The following is a 25,319-nucleotide window of genomic DNA, read 5'->3' as shown; positions in this document are numbered from 1 at the left end:
TATAGCAGCAATACTTACAATATCCCCAAATTGGAAACAACCTAAATGTCTATCAAATGGTGAATGGATGAAGAAAAGGTGGTATATCCATACAGTGGAATATTAAGCATCCATAAAAAAAGGAACGAAGCACTGATCCGTGTGATAACATGGAAGAACCTTGATGACATTATACTAAGTGAAAGAAGCCAGACATAGAATACCACATATTATATGATTCTATTTCCGTAAAATGTTCAGAATAGGGAAAGCTACACAGAGACAGAAAGTCTATTAGTGGTTGCCTATGGCTGGGAAGGGGGTGGTGGAAATGGGAATTTGGGGGGTGAAGGTGATAAAAATATTATAAAATTGATTGTGGTGGTTGTACAACTCTGAATATACTGAAAGCCATTGAATTGTATACCATTTTTTAAGATTTTATTTTTATTCATTTTAGAAAGAAGAGAGAGAGAGAGAGAGAGAGAGAAGGGGGGGAGGACCAGGCACACCCAGGGTTTCCAACAAGCGACCTCAGCATTCCATGTTGACGCTTAATCCAGTGTGCCACTGCAGGTCAGACGAGTTGTACACTTTTAAAGAGTGAATTGTATGGCAATACAAAATAATTGCAATAGTTATTATGGGAAAGATCAGATTTTACTGAATGATCTTATGTTTATTTTACATGTTAATGTTTATCTTGAATTATATGTGGGCATGTAGGGCTTATAACATTACTTCTTCAGTGCTTGGGTTTAATGAATGTCTCTGTCTGGCCCCATTGGACTCAAGCTGCCCATTATGCATCACACTGAATCTTTTCCTTGGCCTTCCACTTGAAAATCCTTTGCCCCATGTCCCATACATGTCTGGCAATTAGAGTGAAAATGATAAACTAATGAGTATAGTGTATAGTGACTAAAGACAGAGCTTATATTTTGACAGATGCCTTAACTTGAAAGAATGATTAATAGGCAGAGCCAGTGAGGAAAGTCATTTCGATCAGTGATAGCATTTCAGTCCCCTTCAAATCATATCAAATAGGAACCTTCTAACACTGCCCACTGCTATATGATGAATATAAGATGGATTCTAAGCAAGGGCCAGTGGAGTAGCTCTGAATTTGTTTGGTTATTGGCCAGACAACACTGTGTGAGGCATCTTTTTTATCACTGACAGATTCTCACCTTGCAATCATCACTTTGCCTCTGTCAGACAAATGTCTTGCCTTTCCTTTGCGAGCTGTATAGAGCTTACTACTAGATGTCAAAGATCGATGACTCTTGTCTTTTAGGCCAAGGCTGGCTTTAGATTCAACAACAAAGTCAAGATTTAAAGGTATCCCTGAAAGGGGCCTCTACCTGTTGGCGGTCAAGGTACTTGTCAGTTGTCATGCTGCTGTGTGCTTTTGAGTGTACCAAGAAGTGGTCATTTCTAGGAGGTGCCCTACTTTTAACAAGGAGGCCCTGCCTGGAAGAAGAGAAGTGGAAAGAGCATCAGCAGTAGTGTCGGATGGATTTGGAATGAAGTCACAGCTTGCATTTCATATTAGCTTCATGAACTTGAACAAGTGATTTCACATCTCTGAGCTTCAATTTTCTTGTTTGTAGAGTTGGGAACAAGAAGGCTTACTTCATCAAGATGTTGTGAGCATTACAGGAGGTAACAGATGTCAAGTGCCTTACACGGTGTTTGGCACAGAGTATGAGCTCGAAAAACGTTAGTTCCCTTCTTCAAGTTACAAGGAAGAATTTTCCACCTTGTCCCAGCAACCTAAACATAATAAAAATAGTAGCAGTTCTCTTTAGCTTAAAAAAAAAATCACAGGCCCTGGCCGGTTGGCTCAGCGGTAGAGCGTCGGCCTAGCGTGCGGAGGACCCGGGTTCGATTCCCGGCCAGGGCACACAGGAGAAGCGCCCATTTGCTTCTCCACCTCTCCGCCACGCTTTCCTCTCTGTCTCTCTCTTCCTCTCCCGCAGCCAAGGCTCCATTGAAGCAAACATGGCCCAGGCGCTGGGGATGGCTCTGTGGCCGCTGCCTCAGGCGCTAGAGTGGCTCTGGTCGCAACATGGCAATGCCCAGGATGGGCAGAGCATCGCCCCCTGGTGGGCAGAGCGTCGCCCCATGGTGGGCGTGCCGGGTGGATCCCGGTCGGGCGCATGCGGGAGTCTGTCTGACTGTCTCTCCCTGTTTCCAGCTTCAGAAAAATGGAAAAACAAAAACAAACAAACAAAAAAAAAACACAGTGTTTTTTACTGTGTTGTATATCCTATCCTGGAATCTCGAATGTGAAGGTTGTTAGTGTGTGTGCGTATGTCTAGCATTCTGGGCTGGTAGGAAGGTTGGTAATATGAAGGATGGTGAATACGAGTCTAACTGTTTTGTTTGTATGTGTACTTAAAGCACTGTAATATCTGATCTATTGTGGAAACAGGGAGCTAATTACAGCTCCTGGCCATGCTTTCTTAACTATAATAACCTACTCTGGGTCTTTATTTCTTCTACAGATAGGAAAACCACCAGGACCTTGAAGCAATGGGAATAATGATCTCTTACATTTGAATAGTACTTTATAATTTTCAGTATATTTAGTATATATCCACATCCATTTTTCTGGTTGATTCTCAACCTATTCAAGTGACGGGCAGATGTTATCATCTTTCCGATAGAGAAACAAAACCCAACACTCAAAAAGGTTAACAGCAATTTAGTAGCAAAATTGGGATTAGAACCTTTGTCTTCTGATGCCTAATTGAGTGTCTGTCTACTGTTTCACTTTAGCTGGAGTTTGAATGGCTGTGGTCTAAGTGGGATATATATTTGAAAACATAAATAGAACATAATATTTGGTTATATAACATCCCAGATGCTGCGTCTGGTGTAACAGGAGCCTGAAGAACAACAGAAGAGGGTAGGAGGTAACCAAGTATGTAAGATGAATTCTGCACTTTGAGATGTTTAACGAAAGCTGCAGAGGGTACTCAAAACGTGGGCTGTGCCAGCGCCAAATCTTCAACCCTCGGGCTCCAGTGACAGAATCCAGCCTTTTCAGCATTGTGCCCCCACCTTCCTGACATGTCCCTCCAGCATACTGTATATGTCATGCTCACTTGGTAAAGCTCCTTCCTTCCCACTGACTGACTCATTCTCACATCCCAACTTCTTCTGAGACATTTCGCCTATCTGCACCCCACCCCACCCTTAGCCCTTTTGAGTTTGCTGCATGAAATGCCCATTCATTGGAAGCAATCTCTGCTGGATAAATCAAATAATGTGGCAAAAAATACTCTGCAAATAACTGAGAAAGGTTTGTCACTCTCATCCTCTGCATTTTCATAGTGCAGCTTTTTACTTCCCAGTCTTATCCAAAACCTTGGGATGCTTTGCCTTCAGGGTGTTACTTCCCTTCGGGCTTTATCCAACTTGTCAGTAAAACATTTTTTTTTTTTTTAGGAGAGAGAGACAGGAAGGGAGGCAGAGGAGGAGAGAAATGAGAAACATCAACTAGTAGTTGCTTCAATTTAGCTGTTTATTCTTTTCCGGGACATAGCAGATACTAAACTGATAAGAACAGATACTATACTTGATCTTAGTCAAAAGACAGAGAAGTGCTCTTTAGTTGTTTATTGATTGCTTCTCATATGTGCCTTGACTGGGGGTGGAGAGGGTAGGAGGGCTCAAGCTGAGCCTGTGACCCCTTGCTCAAACCAGCAACCTTGGGGTCATGTCTATGATCCCACAGTCAAGCCAACAATCCTGTGGTCAAGATGGCAACCTTGGGGTTTCTAACTGGGGCCCTGTAAAGCCAGTAGCCAAGGCCATCATCACAGCCGCCTGGCCCATGCAGGTTCGCATTGGATTCGGACAGACGGTAAAGAAACAACAGAACCAAAAACTGGTGGGCCATCATCTTTAATCCTAGCTTGCACCCGACGGGCAAGTAAAAACACACACTGGGCTCCAAAACCCACTCATTCAGCGCTCACAAAGCTACTGACTTATCCGAGTTTCCTAGAATCAAAGGTTTCTAGCTCACCAGACTTGTTCACCTCTGTTCCCCAACTCCTTCCTTCTCCCTGCACAAACTGTGCACAAACTGGCTTCTCTCTCAGCACTCCACCATCTTGGCTGCTTCTCCTGGCCTCCTCCTTGTAGCCCTTCTCTGCTCTCTGCTATGCTCTCTCTGCTCTCTAATGCTAATCTCAGGAACCAAGAAAGCAAGCTCCTGGGCTGCCCCACTTTATAGCGCAGAAATCAAAACCTTTAATCCAATATACAAAATAGGGAAGTCTCTAATACAAAGTCTCTTATCTGAGGCATGATGGGATTGTACCACCCCACATCAAAAAGGGTGGGAAAGGCTTAGCCCTAAAACCAAGCCCCAGGCTACAAAGATCCAGCCTGCCCACAGCCTGCCCCCAACACACATCAATATCACCTGGGCGATGGGCTTCCACATGGGCAGCGCCATCTTTAACAAAGTGAGCATAATATATTTTATCTGCCCAACAGGCCCTCAGTGATCTGGGCCAACACTCAATCCACTGCACCACACCAGTTGGCAAGAAAACATTTTTGATGTAGCTGTGTGTGTGTGGTGGGTTGTGGGAGGGGGCTTTCTCTAGTGGGGCAACATTCTCTCCACTTCCAAGTTCACAGGAGTCAGCAAACTTTCTGTTCCTTCCATGTTTTTAGATAGCAAGGAAAGTGTCAAAGGCAAGGAAAAGAATGAAGATGAAAGGAAGATAGGGAAAATTTATGAAGATCTCATAGGAGATACGAAGGGAATGGTGTGAGATTATGAGTAGAAATATTTACCTTAGGGAGAAAGGAAAAAAGGATTTCACTTTTCTGGAGAAGGAGAAGAAAATTGGAATTTGTGGTGTCTGCTCACTTGGGACTCCTCAGAGAAAAAAGTCTGACTTCTAAAGTTCCTTGTGTTTCTGACATCTTAAGGAAAGGGAAACATTTGGAGTAGAAGAAATAGCTTGAGAAAAGGCACAAAAGATAGAAAAACTTTCTGGGGAAGTCTTCTGCCCTAGTCATATTTGTCTTAATGACCTACCTAGGCCTGATATCTGAGCAGGCCACTGCTAGACAAATGCAGTCTAGCACAGTGGTTAATCATGTAGACATTGAGCAGAGAGATCTAGGGTAATCTTTGGCTCCATAGTGCATTAGCTGTTTGTCTTTGGACAAGTCATTTAAACTCACTGTGTTACAATGCTTCATCTGTAAAATGGGGGTAATAATAGAAGTGATTTTAATTTGCTATGAGAATGGAATGAGCTAATCATGTGTGCAAACTGCTCCAAACAGTGCCTCACCTATAGTAAACCCTCAGTAATGTTAGCCAGTATTATTGTTATTCTGATAATCTAATAATTACACTTTAGGTGTTGCTAGCTTAATGTTTTTTTGTCTCATAGGTAATCTCATTTTCACAAAAGCCCTTAGTGCCTTAAAATACAAAGAGGGAAGTCTTTTCCATTGTGATATGGTCAGTGGGAGAAATTTTTGGAAATCTTTTGTTACTTTACACCCCTCAAAACTAACTCTGTGGGATTATTGCAAACAAAGTCTGTGAGATTATTGCACGGAGGCTGATGCTGTATTTTTGTGCCTGCAGCCTGAATGCTTTCTGTCGTGGTGGAGGATTATTCCAAGTGCTCCTTGTGATATGGGCAATTCCAACTGCAGTCCAAGTGGGAAGCAATTACCGAACCCAGCTTACTCTCCTTCCTCCTTCTCGACTTAGACCCTGATGTTCAGCGTGTGGGGGCCAGGGCTGGGCAGTGAGTCAGGTTCCCGTGTGTTTTGTGTGTGTCTGTCGCAGTCATTCTGTGTCTGTGCCAGCCCAATTTCTCAGTGTTCCCTCTGGTCTTTCTTCTAGCCAATGACCCATTCCAAGTCATTCTAAGTCAGTCATAAAGGACTCCTTGGGCTCTGCGTCTAGATGGTGCTGAGAAACCCTGAAAGCTGCCAAGGTTAAGACTGGGGCCAGGACTCAGGGCCAGGCCTGGGTGAGGCTGGGTAGCTGAGAAATGCTCTGTTGAGGGTGTAAAGATTGAGAAGCCGTTGTGCTTCCAAAAGCCCCTTCAGAAATCAACGGCCCTTTCTTCTCCTACATGGGGGCCTGCCCGCTGCACTGCTACTGTGGGCAGGCAGGAGGGGCCACTCATGTGTCTCTGAAAGCCAAGCTTGGGGGAAGGGGCAGTTGGTTCCCATTTTATTTGTTTTGAAGAGGAATCAGGCCTTATTGCTACCCTTTTACTTCTGAAACCTTCAACTTAAGTTTTTAAAACTTTTTCTCAGAGGAAAACACACACACACACACACCCTCCTGGCTGAGGATTTTTAGTAATGATAATAATAATAATAATAATAATAATAATAATAATAATAATAATACTCAGTCCTTGCCGACACTTTGAGAACACTAATCCCAGGTTTTTAGGATGGGAAAGTATTTTTTGTTTTAAATCCCAGTGCCATCAGAGCTTATAGAGTTTTTTTGTTTGTTTGTTTGTTTTTTTGTTGAAAGAGCTTATAGAGTTTTTAGAGGCAAATCAATAAAGTTAAACAACCCACTCCCAAAGCAATCTGTTTCTCTCTCTCATATATACAACCTGTTCTAGGTAAGAATGATTCTTTTATACTTTGCCCTGGCCTGAAGATTCTAGGGCTTAATTATGAGTATGTTTGTGTAGGAGGGTGGGGATGGGAGCTGTCTGAGCATCCATCCATCCCATCCATCCATCCATCCATCCATCCATCCATCCATCCCATCCATCCATTCATCCATCCATCCATCCATCCATCCATCCATCCATCCATCCATTCATCCATCCCATCCATCCATTCATCCATCCCATCCATCTATCCATCCCTTTCATCCATCTCTCCCATACATCCATTCCATACATCCCATCTATCCATCCATCCCATCCATCCACATCCCATCCATCCACATCCCATCCATCCATCCATCCATCCATCCATCCATCCATCCATTCATCCATCCCATCCATCCATTCATCCATCCCATCCATCTATCCATCCCTTTCATCCATCTCTCCCATACATCCATTCCATACATCCCATCTATCCATCCATCCCATCCATCCATCCCATCCATCCACATCCCATCCATCCACATCCCATCCATCCATCCATCCATCCATCCATCCATCCATCCATCCCATCTATCCACCCATCTATCCACCCATCTACCCATCCACCCATCCATCCCTCCCATCCATCCCATCCATCCATCTCATCCATTCATCTAACCCATCCATCCATTCCGTCCATCCATCCATTCACCCATCCATCCAATTTACTCATCCCACAAATATTTACTAGGTAACCTACTATGTGCTGAGCACTCTATAAAGGGATATAATCCCCACTATCCTTTCAGTAACTTTGCCTGGGTCTCTCGGGGTGTTTGGAGGTCCCACTCTCTTCTCTCTAACAGGGTAATAGTGGAAAGAGTAAGAACTGGTGTGGACAGAAGGAGGGAGAATGAGTGGGTAACTGTTGAAGGGAAGCATGGAGGAACTGCATTTTCTCAAATCATTCAAGATCCATTTTGTTTCTCTTATTGTTTAGGTTTTTTTTTTCTACATGTAGCTCTAAGAGGGGGTGAGGATGGAACTTAGGGGTGAATGTCAGACTGCCCTGGTCCCAAGACTGTACTTTGGGCACTAGTGCTGACTCAAGGGCTGAATGTTTCAAGCTCCACCACAGACTAAATCCTGGACTGGCTGCTGAGGGGCTCTGCCAGCTGCTGGCTCTGAGGTTGGCTTTGGCTCTGAGCTAGATCTGTGGAATTTGGGGCCCAGGCTGCTCGCTCAGCAGCTTGTATTGATCTCCCGGGGCCTCTTTTGTCTCCTCCTCAGAGCAAGCCTCTCCTCCTCACCCCGTCTGCCTCTCAGCCTCTTCCGCTTTCCTCCCCTGTTCCTAATGAATTGAAATTTCTGAGAGCCGCTAAGGCTCTGGGAGTTTGACAAAACTGTCCTTGCTCTCTCTGCGTTTGCCCAGTCAAGGGTATCTTAGCCTAAGGTTGGAGTGATGCTGTTAGTCCTGGTGATATGATTGCATAGCAACACACAGCAGCTCGAGAGGGGAGGAGGAAGAGAAGGAGAAGGAGGGCAGGGAGGTGGGAGAGACAGAGGGAGAGTGTGCACACAGCAGCTGTCAGCATCCCTGTCTCAGGGACTTCTTTGCTGATTCACAGAGGTAGTCCAGCCCCGAATCCTAGCTCCCAGTTGCCGCCTGCTCCTCAGACCTGACGGACTCAGAAGGTAGGCCACAGAGGGATGATTTTTAAGCCTTGCCCTTTTTCTGCTGGCTGAGGGGGGAAGACTGAGGGAGGGGAGGCTCCCGAGGTGATGTGTGTGTGTGCTCACGTATGCCTGCCTGCCTGCTGCCTGCGTGTGCCTTTGGGGAAAAACTTGCATTAAAACAGACCCACAATGAAGTAGACACTGCTTTGGTTTGTAAGGGGACAGGAGAAGACGCCCAGGAATAGAAACTTAAGCAAATTTGAAAAACTAATGAATCAGAAAAAGGTCCACAGTTTGCTTCTTTAAGAGGAGAGAGGTATTGTTTGTTCTCAATGACATGCTTTTTGTCCACGGGTGGATTTCCTGGTGGGAGGGGAGGGAAGGGGTGTGGAAAGCATTTGCTGAAAAGGGAGGAGAGAGGAAACCTGGGACCTTGGAGCAGGTTCTGTGACCAAATGAGTGTGTGGTCCGCAGACAGGACACAGGAGCGCCTCTGTGGGGTAAATGGGGCTCTGACCTAGGGACCTCAGTAGAAGCATGCATCCTCATCTCTGCATTCACTTCCTGGCTCAATCTGTCTTCTCTGTTGTATTTTCACCCTTTGATTTCTTCCTTTGGTTCCCTTTCTACCCCTGTAATCAGGAAGCACCTCTGTACTCTTAAGAGCAGAGAGCTTGGAGTGCTTGGAAATCGGGCTTGACTCTCTTGAAGTCAGGCACCCCATTCCTTCTGTTCTCCTTACCTTTCCCTGGCATCAGGCCCAGTGCCCCAGCCTGAGCCTGAGGTTGTGTGGGCATTTCAGGCTTGTCTTACCCTTTGTAGGCCACCTGGGTGTTGGGTGTAAGCAGGTGGCGGGGCTGGGGCTGCGCTGAGGTGGAGTGAAGTAGGGAAGGAGAGACAGCAGCAGTGACAGCTGCCTGCTTCCAATGGCAGCATGGTGCACGCTGTCTGAGAAAGAAGAACATACTTTTCCTTATGTTTACTTCTTGATTGTTCAAAACAGCAAAAACCTTTAAAAAGGTTTATTTCTAGTTCACCTGAGCTCCTAACTTTTCCAAAGGAATCCTTGTTTTTAGATGGAAGGCCCTCAGTTAAATCACCTCATGAAGGGCCCTCTGCTGACCCCGGATTTGGGAAGATTTGCCCTCCGGGATCTGGGTGAGGAGATGGTTCCAGACAACTCAGGGCCTTTGAAGGAACACCCCCAGGGAAAGGCCGAGCTGCAAGTAGGAGTGATATGTGTGCTGTCCCTGAAAGAAGAGCAAGCCTCTCTTTTCCTGGGTAGGCCAACCTCCATCCTAAAGTCCTGCTTCCTGCAAACTCTTACTGGGGGATAAAGTCACGTGGAAAGGGCTCCTCTTCCTCTGAGATTGGCTCCTCCCATCATTCCTCCCTTGTTAAGTACTCTAAGCTCTGGATGGGAGTACCCTTCAGCTTCACAGTCACCCAAAAGAGGGGAGCATGGCTTGAAGCAGCAAACTTAGCAAAGGCCCAAGAGCCAGATGCAGAGAGCACATCTGGGTTGCAGCACTTCGAACCACAGACGCACAGAAGTTTCTCGTGTTAATCGGCCACAGTGCCAGATAGGATATGAAACACAAGAGATATCCATCCAAACTTGCCATGGACACTCACTCAAAGGAAACCCTCCCTGCAGAAATCATAGTATGAAACTACAGTCCTCCCTTACAAAGGATTCTAAACACAGCAGCAACTAAAATAGCAAGTGAGATGAATCCTTCAAGGACAGCATCTACTAAACCAATGGTTCTGAGAGAATGTTAATAGATTCTGTTTTAAAATAAGGAATAGTGTTGGTGGTGGTGGTGGGTGCATTCTGTGGTTCAATAATTTTTTTTGAAAAGGCTTTAAAACTGAATTCTCCTCTTGGAGAGTCACAATGTACATAAGCGTATTAAATATGCTGAGGACTGCTATAAATAAGTCTGTTTAATTTTGTTTAACCCAGTATATCCCAAACTGATTTGACCAGGGAATACATGGGAAACACTTTAGCATCTTGCAGACACAGTTTGGGAAACTGCTGCTGAAAAAAAAAAAAAAAGCTGAAAGAAATTGTCACATGGGGGAAAAAACTTTTCAGATAATCTAGCCCAAAGCTGCATTTTTTAATATGAAAAGGATTAAAATGTTAATCAGATTTTTCTTTTTCTGAAAAGCCGATGAGTATCTGAGAGAGCGGAATCTTTCTCTTCTAATTCTCAGTCTTCTGTGCCCAACTGCTGCTTGCTTCTCCAGCAGGTTTTCTAACGTGAAACTAGTTCCAGGAAAATGAGGCACATTTGAGCAATAAATAATCTCATCAGTTTGAGTGCAGCATTTATATCTTATACGTTTCCCTTAGTATTTTATTTCTGAAAACTATGAATTTTCCTTTAAGCATGGGATTTGTTGCATTCTCTTAATGTAGTTTGAAAAATTTTACACGTTCAAAGAGGTATAAAGAATAGTATAATGAAAATCAGGTTACCGACCACTTGGCTTAAGGAAAAAGCATTACCAGTAGAGACAAAACCTTCTGTCTATGCAAAATTCTCTCCTTCCCTCCCTCTCTCCAAAGTAACCCCTCTCCTAGATTTGGTGTTTATTGTTCTCATGCATTTATTTATAGTTTTACTACATGTGACTGTGTCTTAAAACAGTATCTACCACTGCTTTATATGTCTTAAAAATTTATCAGTGGTCTGAATTCTCCAATTTTTTTTTTTTTCCTGTTCAGTGCTATATTTGTGAACATCATCCATGTGGTGCCATGTGGCTCTAGTTTACTTTTTTTTTTTTTTTTTTACTATTGTATACCATTCCATTTACTGAATATGCCATGATTTACTTATCTATTCTGTTGTTTATGGCCAATTAGGCTGCTTCCAATTTTTAGCTCACAGTTAGGGCTCTATGATCATTCTCGGGTAAATATTCTTATGTGACGGTTGCTATCCGGTTTGTATCTAGGAGGAAATTGTCCCATCACAGGGTCTGAGAATCTTCATCTTTGGTAGATATCATCCAATTGCTCTCCCAAATGGTTTACTGACTTGCACTTCATCCAGCAGTGTTTAAAAATTTCAAATGTAGTGCATTAACTGACTCTTAGAATAAATTCTCCCTTAGGGATATGTCTCTGCTTTTGTCACTAGAAAATAAATTTTATTTCTTAGAATTGCTTAACGTCTCATAACTCCTCAGGAACAGATTTCATTGTTTCCATTTGTAAATGAGAAGGTTGGCCTAGATAATCTCTAAGATCCTTCTAGTTTGACAATCTAAGTTGCCATGATTTATTCATTAAGTGACAGCAACTGGAGCAGAACCTTGGTTTTTGGCTACATTGCAGGAATTATTTTAGGAACACATACCAAGGTTCGGTACCAATGAAATATGTTTCTCATCTCTTTGCGCCATGCTGTCAGGTAGAAAGGCAGTCCTGTGAGAGAGAGGCCCATCACGCAGCATTACCTTGGATTGGAGAGCCCACGGGGAGGGATGTCTCCTTCCCACTGCCCTGTTCCTTCCCTAGCCTCTTTGATTTAGAAATCTTCCTTATGTATGTTTTTTCTCCCAAGAGTAATAAATGCTTGTTGTAAATATATATGTATATATATATATTCATATATATATATATATTCCTTGTGTGTGCATACACGCACACAAAGTTTATAATATCATTATAATATCAAAAGGAGACTTCCCCTCATACAACTCTCCAGAAATAATGTCACTAAACAGCTTTATGTGTCCTTGAAGACTTTCTTTCTGTGCACACAACACAAATAATTTTTTTCAAAATGTCTTTTTTAATTTTTTTACAAAATTGGAGTTTTAACATATTATTCTGACACTACTTTTCTTTTGTTTAAAATATATACCTTCAGCACCTATTCAAATAAGTGCATACAGATCTACCTCTTTTTTTTAAAAAAAAAAAAAAAGAAAGACTATTGATTTTAGAGAGAGGAGACAGAGAAGGCAGGGGGGTGGAGGAGCAGGAAGTTTCAACTCAGTTGTGTCCCATATGTGCCTTGACTGGACAAAGCCCAGGAATTTGAACCGGTGACCTCCACATTCCAGGTGGACGCTTTATCCACTGCGCCGCCACAGGCCAGGCCAGATCTACCTCTTTGAAGCAGCTGCATGATATTCCATTGTGCCAGTGGCTACCGTAACAGATGAGGTTTGAGCACTTATTACATGTCAGAAACTATAAATTAGCTTCTTGCAACAGGGCTCTGAGGTAAGTCATTTCGTTATCCCTGTGTTACAGATGCAGGGAGTGAAGCACAGTGAGGTCAGGGAGCTTGTCCCAACCTGTGCTGCTAAGTGGCAGAGCCAGGATGAAAATCTGAGCCCGCACCTCTAACTATCATGCTGTGCCATCTCTCTGACATATTCCACTGAACTAGTTCCCTGTGGATGGACATTTGAGCTGATTGCAGAGTCTTGCTATTGCAAACAATAGTGCAGGATACATATTCCTTCACTTCTGCAAGTATTTCTGTAGAATAGGTTCTTAGACTTTTCTAGGTTAGAGGTGGAAAAAGCTAATTTATTCATTCAAAAATATTTACTGAGCTCTGAGGCAATAGGGAAACTCTGAGGTCAGACTAGGGCAGTGGTCGGCAAACTCATTAGTCTATAGAGCCAAATATCAACACTACAATGATTGAAATTTCTTTTGAGAGCCAATTTTTTTAAACTTAAACTATATAGGTGGTATATTCCTTATCAAGGTAGCGCCCGCATGTGGTGTTTTGTGGAAGAGCCGCATTCAATGGGCCAAAGAGCCGCATGTGGCCTGCGAGCCAGTTTGCCGACCACTGGACTAGGGGGATTGACTAGAATTTTACTTCTAATATGTCCTGAGAAGGTCATTTAAATGTTCTGTAGAGTTAGCCCACTGGATGATACCACAGACCGCAGATGCACTGCACTCTGTCCATTCTCAATTGCTCAGGTTTTTACCTGGGTAGTGGCATGACTGAGTCAGCTTTTGGTGGCCCATAGCCAAAAATCTTCTCTACTTGCTAGGGGTCAGTGAGTATAATGCCTCAGAGCCAGGGTTGTAGAAATTACAGAGGTAGAATAGAGTAGAACTGGTATTCTGGAACATACCTGCCTAGACACGAATCTCAGCTTCTCAGCTCATACTCACAATATCATTTTTAAAAGTTTACTTACTGCTTCTTTGCTGTTTCATGAGCTTGCGTGACTGGATGTATATATACCCATCAGTTAATATATGTGAAACATGGAATGCAGTAAGTTTAACTGTTACTGTGTATTTAGCTATAGAAAGGCTGCTATACCAATCTTTCCATAAAACAGTTGAAGATATCCATGGCTTTTTTGTGAAGAGTGGGGAAAGAGAGAGAAAAAATTTGTTAAATAGCTAATATATTCACATGGTTTAATACTCTAAAGGTACAAAAGAATAGTCTGTAAAAACTACAACTCCTAAAACAAACAAACAAACAAACAAACAAACAAAAAACTACAACTCCTGTTGGTGACACAGGGCTTTTGTGGGTATGGGTAGGTATTCTAATTCTCAACCTGAGCAGTGACTATATGGGGATTTGTTTTATAATAATTTAATATACTTTACACATGTTTTATATACTTTTTTGCAACTATAGTATATTTCTGTGTTGAAAAGAGGGAAAATCCCAAAGGAATGGAGAGAATTCTCCTACCTCTTTCTAGTAGCCACTCAATTCCCTTCTCCAAAGGCAATCAATTAATAGGTTCTTTTGTAATACTACGAAAGATATTATATTGTATATATAAGCATATATTTTTCTTTTTTTCTTAATTAAAAAATTAAAGATTATATTTATTGATTTTAGAGAGGATAGAGAGAGAGAGAGAATGGGGGCAGGGGAAGCAAGAAGCATCAACTCATGGCAGTTGCTTCTCGTATGTGCCCTGACCAGGAAAGCCTGAGCTTTTGAACCAGTGACCACGCATTCCAAGTTAATGCCCTATCCACTGTGCCAGCACAGGTCAGGAGCACATATTTTCCTTTATTTACACAAATATAAACTAACCACCTTATTTTTTTCTTGTTTTCTTTATACTTAAAAATAAATCATAAATCTTGAGAGTCCTTAATTCTGTTTTTTTTTTCTTTTTTTTTTTTTTCGCATTTTTCTGAAGCTGGAAACGGGGAGGCAGTCAGACAGACTCCCGCATGCGCCCGACCGGGATCCACCCGGCACGCCCACCAGGGGCGATGCTCTGCCCATCTTGGGTCATTGCTTTGCTACAATCAGAGCCATTCTAGCACCTGAGGCAGAGGCCACAAAGCCATCCCCAGCGCCCGGGCCATCTTTGCTCCAATGGAGCCTTGGCTGCAGGAGGGGAAGAGAGAGACAGAGAGGAAGGAGAGGGGGAGGGGTGGAGAAGCAGATGGGCGCTTCTCCTGTGTGCCCTGGCTGGGAATCGAACCTGGGACCTCTGCACACCAGGCCAACGCTTTACCACTGAGCAAACCTGCCAGGGCCCTTAATTCTGTTTTTAATAGAGGTATAGAATTCCATTGTATGACTACACAATTATTTATTTAACTAGTCCTCTAGTAGTGGACATTTAGGTTGTTGCAGGTTGCTTTTTTTTTCTTTTCCAGGTCAAACCTTCCTTCAAATGCTGACATTCTGCATGAATCATTTCGTAGAAATGCAAGGACATATGTATATCCAAAATCTTTCTTTATTACTCCTGGGATTTGTACCTACAAAGTTGAAGTCCTATACACTTACCTAATTGGAGTTCAATTTAATAAATCAACTTAGAAAACATTCTCTGAGTGCCTGTTCTGTGCCTGACACTGTGCAAAAATCATGTGGGATAGAAATAAGTATCAGATATGGACCTTGTCTTCCATAAGCCAATAGTCTTGCTTTTATGCTGAAATCCTGGTACTTTCCACATGTTTTTAAAGCTTTTATCTCTGTCCAAGAGAAACAAAATGCCTCCCCACTCCCAACCACTCCAGTGGAATATTCCTAAGGGCAAAAAGCCACAGGAACCCCTAGAGGAGAACACAGAAGAATTTGTTCCACTCTCAAAGAATCCTGCACACTACTCCATGCTACCAAATCTTCTTTCACACCTTAGATCAAAAGCATCTCTTCCATAAATACATCCTTAATCCTTTCAATTTAAGGTGAACAGTTCCTCCTCTGTGACCTCTCATTGCAGGTTTTCTGTGTCTCATTTTAGGTGCAAATCATTTCCTCCCTTAAGTTATACTTTTTTTGTTTATATGTCTTATTTCCTACACTTGACCAGTTGTAGACCAAGTTGAATTCATCTGTAATTCCACACAGCCTCTACAAATTGGAAGAGGAATAGGAAGAGAATCAGTACATACAGGTGGTAATTTGGGACAGGATGCAGACAGAGAGACAGAAAGAAGAACTTCTGTGTTAAACAATGACCACTGGCCTGGAGTCAGGAAGCCCAGGTTCACTGTGTCTCTGCATCTTCATCTCTCAGATGGGATCATGATTCTGGCTGGGCCAACCTTACCATGTTGCACTGAGGATCAAGAAAGACAGTATAGCAGGATCCAAAAGCATGCCATACAAATACAGGGGATGCTAATGTCTTTGTGGCAACGCTTAAACATTAGCATTTTCAAGATTAGCAAATGGAGGTCTAGAGAGGTGCAATGGCTTGAGGTCACAGTCAGTGTGGCAAAGTCTGAAAATAGCTGAGGATAGTCATGCTAGGACCGGAAGGAGCGTATTTCTGCCTGCATTGGGACTCAAAAATCCAAGTTCTCTAACTCCTGGGTTTGTTTTATTTTTGTTCATGAACGATCAAGTGGACATCAGGTCAGGAAGTTGATCTGTCAAGAGGTAAATCTCAAAAGAGATAGTTGGTGATATAAGAAATATACCTGGCCACTAAAAATGTAGGAGAAAAGTTAAGCATTTTCATAATTAAGGACATACAAAGTAATCTTCAAGATGCCATTTTCAGTTACACTTTTGGCAAAGATGTTGTGAAAATAAGATTATTTCACCGTTGGCAAATATTCTGGGAAACTGGCACTTTCGGACTTTACTGGTAGTCGTATAAAGTGATCTAACTTTTTTCCTAGAGCAATTTAGAGATATGCATCACAACCTGAAATTGGTTCATAGCCTTTGATCCAGGAATTCTCACTTCTAGGAAATTATACCAAGGAAAGAATTACAAATAGGCACATGGCTGTTCATTGCAGTGTGATTTATATCTAATGTTACAATATGTTCGATCAATGAAATAGCATACAACAATGATTATAGCTAACAATCATTTAGCAGTATATACTATTTCCAGACACTATGCTAAGTTATTTAAGCACATTATTAATTTTAATCAGAACAATTCTATGAGGGAAGTATTGTTGTCATCCCCATTTTTCTGGTGAGGACACTGAAGTTCAGAGAGGTGAACTTGTACCAAGCCACACTGTTAATAGGTTGAATAGTATGAATTTGACTCTAGGTCTGTCTGATGCCAAAGCCCATGGCCTCAACCACAGTGCTCTATCGCTTTTGCTGCCATTAGAAAATCATGTTTTAGAAGAATAGTTAGTGATATTCTAAAATGATTGTGATATAATTGGAAAACAAAAAAAGCACAATACAAAATTATATAGATGTCACATGATGACATTTTTATTTTTAAAGTGTGTGTAACTTTACCTGTGGTGGTGGTGCAGTGGCCCCGGGCTTGCTCTGTCAAGCATACACAAAGAAACAACTATGAGTTGATGCTTCCCACCCACCCCCAACTCTCTCTCTCTCTCTCTCTCTCTCTCTCTCTCTTTCTCTCTTCTGTCTAAAACAGTGGCCCCCAACCTGTTTTGGGCCACGGACCGGTTTAACGTCAGAAAATATTTTTACAGACCAGCCTTTAGGGTGAGACGGATAAATGCACAAAATAAAATTATGCAACCGGCGTAAAAACTGTGGTATTTTTAAATATAATTGTTTAACTTACAAGACAAGTGTCAAGAGTGAGTCTTAGACGAATGTAACACAGGGAATCTGGTCATTTTTTAAAAATAAAACATCGTTCAGACTTAAATATAAATAAAACAGAAATAATGTAAGTTATTTATTCTTTCTCTGCAGACCAGTACTGGTTCGCGGCCCAGGGGTTGGGGGCCACTGGTCTAAAATAAGTAAATAAAATCTTTAAAAATTTTTTAAATAAAGTGCATGCCTATATTTTTCATCAAAAAAAACTATGAAAGACTTTATATCTGTTAGTAAAGCTTTTATCTGGGTGGATCCATTTTAGGTTGGTTTTGTGTCCTTACGATTTTTTGTGTTTTCCAGTTTTTCTATAAAGAACATGAGTTACTTGTGTAATTGGGAAAAATGAAAATGTTAATATAAAAAGAGGTCTGAAAGCAAGCTTTTTGTAGCTTCATTCTTCATTCATTCATGGCAATACTTCATTTTTATCTGAGGTACTAATTCCTTTATGTTAGCATTGGATCAGAAGGCAGCCACCTTTTCAACCATTCTTTGAGGAATCTCTTTGGGGATGAGGAGCTACGTAGCTGTGTAATCTCTACGGAATGTGACTATAGGAAAGTGGCCATAGCCTGGCCGGGAGGTGGCACAGTGGATAGAGTGTCAGACTGGGATGCGGAAGGAACCAGGTTCGAGACCCCAAGGTCGCCAGCTTGAGCGCAGGCTCATCTGGTATGAACAAAAAAAAGCTCACCAGCTTGGACCCAGGGTCACAAGCAAGGGGTTGCTCAGTCTGCTGAAGGCCCACGGTCAGGGCACATGAGAGAAAGCAATCAATGAACTAAGGTGTTGCAACGAAAAACTGATGATTGATGCTTCTCATCTCTTTCCGTTCTTGTCTCTCTGTCCCTGTCTATCCCTCTCTCTGACTCTCCCTCTGTCTCTGAAATTAAAAAAAAAAAAGTGGCCATAAATATTTTCACTTTCATGATCTGTAATAGTTCCCAATGTTTGGACCATGGAACCCTGAGGGGGAGGGGAAGGCAGTTAATGCGAGACATCTAAATATCTTTAGGCCAGGGGTCCCCAAACTTTTTACACAGGGGGCCAGTTCACTGTCTCTCAGACCGTTGGAGGGCCGGACTATGAAAAAAACTATGAACAAATTCCTATGCACACTGCACATATCTTATTTTAAAGTAAAAAAACAAAACGGGAACAAATACAATATTTAAAATAAAGAACAAGTAAATTTAAATCAACAAACTGACCAATATTTCAATGGGAACTATGCTCCTCTCACTGACCACCAATGAAAGAGGTACCCTTCCAGAAGTGCGGTGGGGGCTGGATAAATGGCCTCAGGGGGCCGCATGTGGCCCGCGGGCCATAGTTTGGGGACCCCTGCTTTAGGCCCTGGCCGGTTGGCTCAGTGGTAGAGCGTCGGCCTGGCGTGCAGAGGTCCCGGGTTCGATTCCCGGCCAGGGCACATAGGAGAAGCGCCCATCTGCTTCTCCACCCCTCCCTCTCTCCTTCCTCTCTCTCTCTTCCCCTCCCGCAGCCAAGGCTCCATTGGAGCAAAGATGGCCCGGGCGCTGGGGATAGCTCCTTGGCCTCTGCCCCAGGCACTAAAGTGGCCCTGGTCACAACAGAGCGACACCCCAGATGGGCAGAGCATCGCCCCCTGGTAGGCAGTGTCGCCCCCTGGTGGGCATGCCGGGTGGATCCTGGTTGGGCGCATGCGGGAGTCTGTCTGACTGTCTCCCGTTTCCAGCTTCAGAAAAATACAAAAAAATAAAAAAAAATAAAATAAATAAATACCTTTAAATGGATAAGTGTTTTTCTTAATTGTATGTTCTAAAAGTACAGCTACTATTATGAGTGGGTGAAGTGATATATTTTTTCAAATCTTAAGAAGGGACATTTCCTTACAACTAAAATGTTGGGTACCATTTAAATAGAGAGTAAAAATGGTGGTTATTTAATCATCAGCATCAGGAATTAAAGATGCTCATTTCCTGCCCTTTGGATCAGGGCTTGCCTGTCTTTGCCCAGCACTAAAATACGTTGCTTTTATCGTTCGCAAGGTTTATATTGGCTATCCATTCCCATCACAATGCTGTACATTCACTAAGCTGTCAATTGGTTTAAACATCTAACTTTTTTACTCATGTCTTCGTTTTCTAAGCTTAGTTCCTAACATGTGTCTCATGTATAGCTTATGGAACACTGCCCTCACCCCTACCACACAAAATTTGCCTTCTCTCTCTTACTGTTGGTGACATTATCCACCTAGCAATCAAATTAGAAACCTTTGAGTCCTTCACTCCCATCACCCTTCATTTTACATTCAATTGATCATGGAGTCCAGTGTCTTTTACCTCTTCAGTGTGTCTCAAAGCCATGCTCTCTGCTCCATCCTCACCACAACTGCCTGCTTATTATAACAGCTTATCTGGGAGTATCGTTTCACAAGGCAGCCAGAGGGCTTGTTCTAAAATGCAAATATGCTCGGCCTGACCTGTGGTGGCGCAGTGGATCAAGCGTCTACCTGGAACACTGAAGTCACCATTTCAAAACCCTGGGCTTGCCTGGTCAAGGCACATATCGGAGTTGATGCTTCCTGCTCCTCCTCCCTTCTCTCTCTCTCTCTCTCTCTCTCTTTCTCTCTGTCTCTCTTCTCTAAAATGAATAAATAAATAAATAAAAATAAAATGCAAATATGCTTATGTCATTCCCTGGCTTAAAGTCTTCAGTGCCTCCATGTTGTCTGCAAGACAAAGTCCAGAATACTCAGAATACTCTGCTTGTGATTCAAGACATGACCCAATCTGGCCACAACCTCATTTTCCAACTTCATCTGCTACTTCCTACAAAGCACCTACCTTGTATTCTGGTCACATCATACATTTTATTTTCATGCTGTTTGGAATGTTCTTTTTTTGTTTTATCTCCTCTGTTTAATGGCAATCCAATTTCTATTTCATGACTCACTGCAAGTATATTTCCTCTAGAGACACTGTTCCTGACCTGACCAGGTAGAACTCACCTCATCTATCCCTTCACTCCATCCCATCAATATTTCTAATGCATGTAACACTTTATGGCCTGGTTTGCCTCATGTGAGGGAAGCCAGGGAGGCCCACAGGAAAGTTCACATCTCTCTATATGTGAACTCAGGGGGCAGGCTCCATGCATTTTTCATCTCTGTGCCTCTTAAACTTTAGCCACACTGAACTTATTGTTCTTTGAACACACTAAAATTTTTTTGTGACATCCACATTTGTACAGGTGGATCCCTCTTCTGGGAATGTCCCTCTCCCTTTCTCCCCTTCTCTGCAAAGGCAAGCATCTACTTATCCTTTAAGACTCACCTCATGGATGGCCCTGGGGGGTATTATGCTACGTGAATAATCCAGTCAGAGAAATATATATATACCATATGATTTTAGTTCTTTGTGGAATCTAGTATAAACAAACAAACAAAAATAGAAACAGACTCATAGATACAGAGAAGAGACTGACAGCTGTCAGAGGGGAGAGGGTGGGGAGCTGGGTGAAAAAGATGAAGGGATTAAGTAAAAAAAATACCTCATAGACACAGACAAGAGTATGGTGATTACCAGAGGGAAAGGGACATGAGGGCAGGTAAGAGGGGGTACAGAGGGGTAAGTAGTGACAGAAGGAGATTTGACTTGGGGTAATGAACACACAGTACAATATACAGATGATATAGAATCGCACACCTGAAAACTATATACTTTTATTAACCAGTGTCATCCCAATAAGTTAAATAAAAATATATTTTAAAGACTTACCTCAAATGCAGTCTCTCTGAAATCTTTGCATGCTCTTGGGTAAAGTTAGTTGTTTTCCACTCTATGCTCCCCTACCCTCTGGTCTATCTTTAATTATAGCATTTGCCACATAAGCAGTTTATTACGATTATCAGCTTACATAACTGCCTCCCTCCCTCACCCCCATCCCTAGGCTGTGAGATCTCAGACAATAAATGATCTTGGTGTTTCTAGCACAAAACATAATAGATAGACAACAAATACTCCCTTGATTAATAACTAAAGTCTTCTATGGTACATGGTTATCTGGGAAAATTTAGTTAGGCCAGTAAACTTTGAATACTTATTTACCTAAGTATGGTGGCACCTCTGGGTATGTGCTGGATTCATAGGCCTTTTCTAGGTCTTTTTTTTTTCTTTTTTTTTTAGAGAGGAGAGAGAGAGATGAGAGAGAGAGACAGAGAGAGAGAAGGGGGGAGGAGCTGGAAGCATCAACTCCCATATGTACCTTGACCAGGCAAGCCCAGGGTTTCGAACCGGCGACCTCAGCATTTCCAGGTCGACGCTTTATCCACTGCGCCACCACAGGTCAGGCATTTTTCTAGGTCTTGACTCTAAATCTTCCTTTGTTACTCTTCCAGGAGCTTATGCTCAACAGTTGGTGCACTGCCTATCCTCACCCCACATGAGCCTTGGTTCTGATGCAATCTATGGTCATGCAGGGATGTCCTTACACCTTCCCACGATGTCATGAGTGGCGGGCAGCTGACCAGTTCCATCTCAGCAGCAGCCTTCGAAGCACCTGCCCCCAGTTTCCGGTAAGAGATCAACAGCAAAAAAAGACCCGAGGAGAAAAAGTGCAGACAGGATCTGTGTGTCCATGTTTCTTAAGGCTCAGGGGCACTCTCAGTACATATGAAACCCCTTGGATAGCACAAGGCCTCCTTCTGGTCTGTTTCTGGTCACTCTTGAGATCTTTTATGGGAGACATGGGGCAAGAAAGTATATTGGGCTGGGCAAGCCAAAGGGCCCGCCATGACTGAGGGAGCTGGTTCCCTATTAACCTCCTAAGAGGGTTCCAGAAGAGGGTATTCCTACAGGGCATGGCTTAGGACAAAGCAGGACCTTTCTTTGCCTTTACTGCTCTGTGGCATACCTTATATTCTGCACCTGAAGAATGTTCTCTCTTCTTCCATTTTCTTTTTTTTTTTTTCTTTTTGAAGCTGGAAACGGGGAGAGACAGTCAGACAGACTCCCGCATGTGCCCAACCGGGATCCACCTGGCACGCCCACCAGGGGGCGACGCTCTGCCCACCAGGGGGCGATGCTCTGCCCCTCCGGGGCATCGCTCTGCCGCGACCAGAGCCACTCTAGCGCCTGGGGCAGAGGCCAAGGAGCCATCCCCAACGCCCGGGCCATCTTTGCTCCAATGGAGCCTTGGCTGCGGGAGGGGAAGAGAGAGACAGAGAGGAAGGAGGGGGGGGGTTGGAGAAGCAAATGGGCGCTTCTCCTATGTGCCCTGGCCGGGAATCGAACCCGGGTCCCCTGCACGCCAGGCCGACGCTCTACCGCTGAGCCAACCTGCCAGGACTTCTTCCATTTTCTTATCTGAAGTCCCTAGTGTTACTTGAAGCTCTGCTCAGCCCCACTGAGAATTGCCTGAGTCACAAAGAAGATTTAACAAAGAGTAACAAAGGAAGATTTAGAGTCTCATACTTGCCTCTCCTCTCTCTCCCTTCCCCTAGGAGTATAGTTGTGGTACTATGTGTGCCTGCCCATGTATGTTGGCAGGTAAGCAGACGATGTGTGAGAGGCAGCAACCCTGAGAGGGAAGCCAGGGAGGCCCACAGGAAAGTTGAGCGGACAAGAGGGAAGCATAGAAATATTTTTGCTTGCCCTACAGTGTTCGGGGGTCCACAGGCCATGGGAATGTGACAAAGTATGATGTCTTCTAGTTTCTCACAGGTAGGCTGCTATACTGAGTCACTGCTGGGGGTGCAGACAGCAGATGAATATACAGAAAGGAGGAAGGGAGGGAGGTAGGTGGTGTGGATGGAGAATGTGAGTGCCGGTTAGACCATTTTGGGGGAGAACAGGAAGGGGGAGTCATGGTCCAGAGAGGCATAAGATCCAGATTCTCCTGAGCTATTATCTCCATATCTAGCTACAGAGAAAGGGCTGCATCTAATATGCTCTTTTTTTTTTTTTTTTCAGAGAGAGAGAGGGATAGACAGGGACAGACAGATAGGAACGGAGAGAGATGAGAACCATCAATCATTAGTTTTTCATTGTGCGTTGCAACACCTTAGTTGTTCATTGATTGCTTTCTCATATGTGCCTTGACCGCGGGCCTTCAGCAGACCAAGTAACCCCTTGCTGGAGCCAGCGACCTTGGGTTCAAGCTGGTGGGCTTTTTGCTCAAACCAGATGAGCCCACGCTCAATCTGGCGACCTCGGGGTCTCCAACCTGGGTCCTCTGCATCCCAGTCCGACGATCTATCCACTGCGCCACCGCCTGGTCAGGCTAATATGTTCTTAATACCAGTGTCAACTTAAAAATCCTTCAGTGCACCAACTTCTTTCCCAGAGTGGGACTTTCATAAGGTCAAGGGACTGAGAACCCTGGGCCCTTTCAAAAGGCTTGCTCTACTCATTGCCTGCCCTCTTCAAGCCTCATGGCCTAGGCACAGGGACCTGAGGCACAGAATGAGGGCTTCATTTTGTGATTGAGAATGGTGAGACCAACCCTTCTCCTCTGCCACTATCCAGTTATTTCTCTTCCTTCCCTAGAGCCCATACTTTGGCTTAAAGTTTCAAGAAATGAAGAGAGCGTTCTGTGGAGAGTGAGGCTGAGAAGTAAACATCTTGGCCAAATGTAGAAGACCAAAAGTAGGCCACTGATAAGAGAAAAAAAAACAATTACTATTCATTATTTGCTTTTTTGTTTTCCTAACTCTGCTAGGTAGACTTGTGAGTGTGAGGGGGAACTGGGAGAGGAGAAGAGGGTGAAGGAACATAGTAAGGAGCCAAATGGAGGATTAGGAAACTAAGAAGAAGGCTAGAGGGAAGGAAAGGCTAACACGGGTGCAGCCAGCTCATTGTGGGTGCTTCCTGCAGAGCCAGGAGAAGTTGATTGTGGCTGGGGCACAAGGGCCATTTCTAACTCTGGGGCATTCCCAGTCAAGGCGAATCGGCAAGACTGGCCTGAGCCCAATTATCCCAACATAAGAAAAGCTGTGATCTGGAGCTAGATCCACTCCCCGTTCTTGGCCTGCCATCCCTTGCCATCCCCCATCTGCCCCAATGACTCCAACCCAGACCCCCAGAAAGGGTCAGGCAGCTGATCCAACTATTCCTGTAGGTGGGCTTCAGCATGGAAACAATGTGGGACTGTGAAAAGCCCAGAAGACTCTGTGGGAGATAAAGGAGGATGGGAACAGAACCTTTTTTGGTAAAAACGAAGCATTGCCCTTAGTGCTGAGGAGTGGGGGCCCTGCTCGGGAATGTTAACCTTTCCCCAGGCAAGTCTCGGGAGAAGGAGAGTGGCTACTTGCAGAAGGGACTCTGTCCCTTAAACCCGTAGCCCAAGACAGCACAGGGCACAGGTGCCTCTCTGGAACAAACTGGCTCCCTGCAGAGAGCTACTGAGTTCAGTTTGGCCCTCTCCTTCTCCTGCCAAGGTCCAAGGGGATGTTGATTGATCATTCATTTCCCTCTCACCTCAGAGTGCGTTGAGAGGTCTTAGAGGATATGACTTTCTCTCCATTCCTCTCTGCCTCACAAAGGCAAGGCAGGGTCCCCCGCCTCCGTGTTGTTTTTTCACAGTGGGCTCAGATGAATGTTCCGATGCCCAAAAACCTGATTCTGCTATCCCATGGCTCTGTCCCGGGTGTGCCACACACATTCCTTACTCTTACTGCCTCTGAAGACATTTACTCAAAGATAAGGCTTATTGCCAAGCCCATCCTCCTGCTAGGCCTTCGGGAAATGGCTTATCAGAGAGGTTTGTGACCCAAATGGTCTGATCCTTTCTTCCACCTCAGGAGAGGGTGGGTCTGCAAGCAGAACGAGTCTTTTGTGTCTTCCACAGCAAGGGAAAATGAATCAGCCGAGGCTTTCGTCTGCGTGCCCCTCCTCAGCACCATGGAATGCCCAGTCCCACTCCTACCACCCTTGCCAGCCTGGGAGGGCCCTCCTGGCCCCGGTGTGGCAGGCCCAGTTGGGAGCAGGCCGGAATTCCCAGGGACAAAGCTCTG

The 25,319-nt window shown here is 43.9% G+C and overlaps 1 protein-coding gene and 1 pseudogene across 1 annotated transcript in view; one reads left to right on the top strand and one right to left on the bottom strand.

Annotated features, from left to right (window-relative positions):
- Positions 1-3,488: 3,488 nt before the first annotated feature.
- LOC136386544 (U2 spliceosomal RNA) lies at positions 3,489-3,595 on the bottom strand (annotated as a pseudogene).
- A 4,599-nt stretch (positions 3,596-8,194) lies between these two features.
- The window catches only part of DRP2 (dystrophin related protein 2), a 48,561-nt gene continuing 31,436 nt past the window's right edge, over positions 8,195-25,319 (top strand). Inside the window, exons 1-2 of the mRNA XM_066357491.1 lie at positions 8,195-8,291; positions 21,705-21,881. Coding sequence (XP_066213588.1) covers positions 21,765-21,881 — 117 coding nt within the window. The 5' untranslated portion in view covers positions 8,195-8,291; positions 21,705-21,764. The remainder of the gene's footprint in view (positions 8,292-21,704; positions 21,882-25,319) is intronic.

This window comes from Saccopteryx leptura, chromosome X (assembly GCF_036850995.1).
Source record: "Saccopteryx leptura isolate mSacLep1 chromosome X, mSacLep1_pri_phased_curated, whole genome shotgun sequence".
Lineage (NCBI taxonomy): Eukaryota > Metazoa > Chordata > Mammalia > Chiroptera > Emballonuridae > Saccopteryx > Saccopteryx leptura.
Note: the sequence above shows the minus strand (reverse complement) of the source record. Positions and strands in the feature narration are given on the sequence as shown.